General features: G+C 48.3%; 1 protein-coding gene across 2 annotated transcripts; it reads right to left on the reverse strand.

Moving 5' to 3' along the window:
- Window positions 1–2,463, reverse strand: Pnrc2 (proline rich nuclear receptor coactivator 2). Of its 2 annotated transcripts, none has more exons than XM_021160408.2 (3): window positions 2,230–2,463; window positions 1,466–1,666; window positions 1–1,027 (listed from the first exon to the last, which is right to left on the reverse strand). In XM_021160408.2, exon 3 carries the CDS (start codon window positions 1,007–1,009, stop codon window positions 587–589), a length of 423 nt encoding a protein of 140 aa, XP_021016067.1. In that variant the 5' UTR covers window positions 1,010–1,027; window positions 1,466–1,666; window positions 2,230–2,463; the 3' UTR covers window positions 1–586. The 2 variants fall into 2 exon arrangements, with proteins under 2 accessions (XP_021016067.1, XP_021016066.1); XM_021160407.2 differs by having other exon boundaries at window positions 1,466–1,670.
- Window positions 2,464–5,803: the final 3,340 nt, after the last annotated feature.

Below are 5,803 nucleotides of genomic sequence, written 5' to 3' on the forward strand. Positions count from 1 at the left end.
ACACTAAAAATAGTCTTATTTTTGTAGAATAAAGGCTAAGAAAACATTACATATGTTACATGTATTTACATGGCTTTAAATGTCACAAACACAACTCCCTATTTCAAGCAGGCTTTGTATATAGGTGAGGCCAGGATCACTTTAGCAGCTTTGTGGGATGCTATTGAGCACTGTTTTTGGAATAGACTTGGTACATCTCTGGGTACCTTTCCACTGCTTTGAGAAATGACCACTGGGCCATATACTGTGCGGCTATCTTTTGAAAAATGCCCAAGATAGTTTGGATGGCCCTAGACCATGAAACTGAACTGTGCAACCTTGTATATGCTAAATGCACTGTCTGACTTCTTCAGAAATTGTGTGTTAACCCATAAATCTTAATTTTTCCCATCAAACAATAAAAAAGTTAAGGTTACTATTCCCCAGATCTAAACTTGAATTTATCAAGTAGAATTGATTAGTCACTTAATTTGTTTACATTGCTTTGACACTGTATAGTGTTTACAGCACATAGATCAAATGTCTGCTGATACTTGCAAAATGTCAAGTGTAAACACCACAATTTAAAGTTAACACTTGTCTAATTTTATACCTGTACTTTAAGTAAGGTTTTAAGTTGAAATGTCATCGTTTCCTTATCTGAAGGGTTCAAGGAAACATGAACCCAGTGGCTTGGTGGCTTGGGGAGAACACTTGGTGATGGTGGTTCACTAAATTTGGCTCCAGCATAGTTCTGACTAGCTTGAGACTTAAAAAGCAAGCTAGGACTTGATAAACCAGCATTCCAGTTGGAGTTGTTAGAAAGGCTCTTGGTTTTTCCCCCATTTTGCATGGCCTGCCATGCTGCTGCTGCTGGATTGTACCCATGTCCTCGTTCCTTTTTCTTATGAGCAATCTTCATCTGGGGAGAATTCTGATCCTTGCTCTTCTGTCTAGTTTGCTGTTGTTGGTTCTTACTAGCATTTCTAGATTGAGGGTCTGGAATGTTATACCTCTCTCCGCCACCCATCTTCAGCTTCTTTGTCACCTGTAAGTAAATACATGTAAACAATAAACTCCACATGTTCCTTGTGACGTTTCCATAGTTCCAGTTCTACAAGTGTTGAAGAAAATATGACAAGATGGCATTAGATAGGCTCGACTGCAAAACCATCTACCTCAAAGTCCTGAGCCAAATACCAGTTTGTGAAATTGAAAGAAGAAAAAAATTAAAGCAAGCTCTTCTTTCATTCTTTGTACAACCTAAAAGAAATAACCCCACACACCGAAAGCCACCCGTGGCTGGTGGGGTCTCCTATACCAGACTGGCCTCCAACTTTAAGCAGTCTTGCCCCAAACTCTGGAGTGCTGGAATTACAGGCACATAATACTGCAGCATCGCCATGCATGGCCGCTGACCTTAATAGTCTAGAATTGCTTTTCAATCCTAAGATAATTGGCCCCACTATGATGGGAATCTTTATACCTTTCAGTCTGCTTTTCAGATTGCAGGATTTCCACTACTTGTCCTCTTCCTTGCTGCCAGGCCCAGGATAAGAGACGTTGCTTTCTGCTAGATCCTTTCCTTTGTCTCAATACACAAGTTTTCATGAGCCAGTCTGCTGATTTCAGCCTAGGAGCTGAGGCCCACATCGAGTCTCCTCAGCACACAAGTTTGAGAGAAGTCCTAGCTAGAAAAGGAAAGAGAATTACTTGAAAAATAACCCCAAAAAGTGATCTTTTAGACATTCTACAGAAATGGCTGTCGCTGCTTCCTCAAAGCTTCATAGATGTATGAGACCACGACTTTCTTTGACCTCATAAAGGTCAGCTTACAACTCTTGGGGGCTTACCTGCAACTCTTACCCGTTTCAAAGTGAAACTAGGACCCGCACAGCCATTTCTACAGCAAGGTTCTGTTCCCGACAGCGCGCATCGTGATTACGCTTATGACTCCGGTAGCGGGTGCCATAATTTTTCACAAGCCATGAGAACCTTACATTCCTAAACATCACGCCTCTAAGGGGGAAGGTTTCTGTTCTAATTAGTAAACTCCCTCACAAGGCTAAGAGGCCTCCGATTTTGTAAGTCAGAAGGCCCGCACTCGCAGTCACCGCACAGCGAACCTGCAACCTCAGCTCGCGGCTCCGCTCCCAGGGAGTTGCCCGCGCCCGACCGGCCTCACTTCCTCCAGCCAGGCCCAACAATGGTGCCCGCGATGGCCAACATGGCCGCCCCCGCCATACTCACCGACTTCGAGCGGCTGCGGCGGCGGCTCCCTCTCGACCTCCAAGCCTCCTTCCCTCTACAGGGAGAAGCGATGCACGGATCTAACAGCCCACGAGCGAGTCACGGATCACAACTCCCGTCTGGGACCAACCTCCTCCTGCCTTTCCCGACAAAATGGAGGCCGCTGCAAGCGCGGAAGAGGACCGGAGACTGCAGCCAATGAGGACGCGGCAGCGCGTCCCGCGGCCAATGAGACGCCAGCTACCGCCTGTTGCTGGGGCACGCCGGGGGGGGGGGGGAGTGCGGGGTGGCTGTTGTCATGGTTTGAAATCCTGCGGGAGGAGCATGTCGGGAATAACTGGCCCGCTTCGGGAGCCCCGCTGCTGGACCTTCCCCGGGCTGGCGGAGGGCAGCTGCTCTTCTGTTGGCCTCTGGCAGCGGAGCCAGTACTTTACTTCCGTGACAGACCTCTGCGCAGCGCCCGTCTTTGTTCCTGGCCCTTTCTGTCCTGCGGTCACTTGGGCCAGCCCCAGAACTGCCGTGGGTCGTGTTCACCCCACCCAGGGCCCGGCAACTATTCTGCACATGACCACCTTCCTTCTTCATGTCTCCTCTGATCTAGCTTCACTTTTTCTTGGTACCCGAGACAGTCACTACTACCATCAGGGCCTGCTTTTTCTATACACAGCACTTGCTGGATCCCTACACATTTTTTGGTCTTGTTTCGAAAGTGGGAAAACTAGAGAAAAGAAATATACCGCTCAAGAATGACAGCAAGGTTTGGGAAAGAAGGGAGAGATATCTTTTGTTTAAGAAAAAAGAAAAACGTGTATCCTAGAGTCAACATTTCAAGGGTGAATACTAATTTCAGTGAATAATTCCAAGGGTAAATATGCCAGGTGTCTTGCTTCATTCAGGCCTGTCATCACAGCTTCTCAGTTTTGAGGGAGTACATAGCAAAACTCCCATCTCAGCAAAACAAAAACGTTTCATTGGCTCCAAATTCTGATGCAGAATTAGACACACATACACATCTATATGGCCATTGCTGTCCAGAATTAAGTTGGTCCCAGAATTCTGCAAGCCTGTCCAAATGCATCAAGGGTGCTTTATCTGCTCCTTACCTTATGCTAGACTTTTGCTTACGTCATCTCATTCCAGTCTCAGCAATTTTAAGGGCCAGGTGCTATTCTGATTTCCAGTGTTCTTGGATTCAGGACATCTCAGTGGTGCCACACTTCAAAGCATAATGCTACAGTGAGATTCAAGAGCCTGGGCTCATGTGCCCTTCTTCTCTGTGCCTAAAAGGTGCTTGACGTAGAGGACACCGTTACCCACATTGTCGGAAGGCTTGGGTGCCATGAAGCCTGTGTCCTATCACCTGGCTGAGCCTGCTCTCTCCACAAGGTCAGTGTCAGGCTGCCCTTGGGAGAGCATGGTTCTGGCATTCACCATGTCTTAGCACTTTCTCTAGCTCATTCATTAATAGCTACCAGTCCACAAGAGCTCCAAACTCTGGACCATGTGTAAAAAAGAATTCCTTCTTCGAAATATTTCATCACCCTCTGCCTGTCTGATTTTGTTTTGTTTGTGCATCACATGCTTGCAGTGCCCTGGGAGGCCAAAAGAGGGTGACAGATCCTCTGTAAGGCCTTACAGAGAGACCTGCCTCTTCCTCGCTAGTCCTAGCACTAACGCCATCCGCCACCATAGCCAGTGGATATTTAATTTAAAACATTCATCTTGTGCCGGTCCTGGTGGCGCACGCCTTTAATCCCAGCACTCAGGAGGCAGAGGCAGGCGGATCTCTGAATTCGAGGCCAGCCTGGTCTACAAAGTGAGTTCCAGGACAGCCAGGGCTACACAGAGAAACCCTGTCTCAAAAAAACAAAACAAACAAACAAACAAAAAATCATCTTGCCCACATTTATCTAGTGCCTGCTTTGGAGCTTGGCCATCTGCCACACCATAAGGTTACAAAAGTAGATGAAGCCTCATCTGGATCCAAAAGAAGGGAAAGCCCTTTCCTATTTGTGAGAGAAGGGAGCTGAGCTTTGGGGAAGTTTGGCCTGGTTTCTCTAGACAATCTGCTCATTGCAAGGGAATTAGAAGTTAAGAAGGTATAGCTTGAAGGTTTTTCCACAGAGGACTCTTAATTGTAAATTGTAAAGGGGGCAGGGACTAGAGTGGTGGTAAGTGTTGTCCGTGGTATTTGAGGACCTGAGGTCAGAACTTCCCGGGCTCACATTGAAGTTTGTAACTGCTGTGGGAGGTGCATGATCTCTAGCCAGTGAGCCCCAGGTTGAGTTAGGGAACTCATCTCAAAGAACAAAATGAAGGGCATAGTGATAGCCCTCCTAACTCCAGCACTCTGGGAGGTGGAGGCAGGAGAATCTCAGAGGTTAGGGCCAGCCAGGCTTAGTGTGATCCTGTGTCCAAAACAAAAGCAAAAAAGGAGAAGCTGGTGGGGTTGATTAGCAGGTCAAGCCACTCCCACGACCCTCCCCTCGAGCCTGCCAACCTGAGTTCTGGGACCTCCGTGGTGGAAGGAGAGGGCAAACTCCTACAACGTTTCCTAGGACATCCACACCGTGCCGTGGCACACACATGCCAACACAATAAATGAGGAAATAATGTAAGATGTACAGAGCCATCGAGAATGTCCAGTGCAAATAACTTCTGGCCTTAACAGGCACTGTGTGCCCATCCAGAGAGAGAGAGACAGAGAAGAGAAACATTCCCCTGCCTAATCTAAATAGAAGTACAAAGAGGGAAGGCGAATGACACCTGAGGTCTATTGTTTAGACTCCAGTGCGGGGGTGGGGGTGGGGTGTCGGGGAGTGAGGGGTTGTTGGCACAGTCACCCTGTGGGCCACACCTCTACAAGTCTCTAGTCTACTGACTCAAAGAGCTCCTCCTCACTTAAAATTAGTTTGTTCTTTCTTCTTTAAGCTTGTTTGTAAATTCGGGGTCACTTTGAATGTCTGCAGGCAGGCCTGCTAGGAGGAGCCCGGGCTCTCAGGGACGGTTCACGCTTCACGGCTCTCATTAGTGTTCCCAAACCAGTATGAAGCCCCACGCCTCCTTTCTCACCGCGTGCATTCGTTTCCTGGGGAAGCATCTGGGGCTGGTTTCTACACGTTCACACATATCGGAGAACTTGCAAGTCTATTGTCAGCCGCGGCCGTCACCTGATTCTAATTACCAAATGGAGGCAGCACAGGATGTCCATGGGAAACTCCCACGGCTCTGGCTCTCGTGATGCTCCGGGGAGGGCTTCAGCCTGCAAGACCTTAAAGAGCCCTGCCTGATCGCTACCGACTGACACCCACATTCACAGCCCTGGGAGATGGGCCTATGCATGGTTCAGTCCAGCTGAGTCCGGTTTGTCACTCAGGAATCTGAGTTACTCTCTGGCAGTCCCTTATCATGGAGCGGTGTGTCTGGAGTCCTTGTTTGCTGTGTCGCTCTCAACACCACATAAGAAGGCATTTCCTGCCGGGCGTGGTGGCGCATGCCTTTAATCCCAGCACTCGGGAGGCAGAGGCAGGCGGATTTCTGAGTTCGAGGCCAGCCTGGTCTACAAAGTGAGTTC

Source organism: Mus caroli, chromosome 4 (genome assembly GCF_900094665.2).
Source record: "Mus caroli chromosome 4, CAROLI_EIJ_v1.1, whole genome shotgun sequence".
In the NCBI taxonomy this organism is placed as follows: Eukaryota; Metazoa; Chordata; class Mammalia; order Rodentia; family Muridae; genus Mus; species Mus caroli.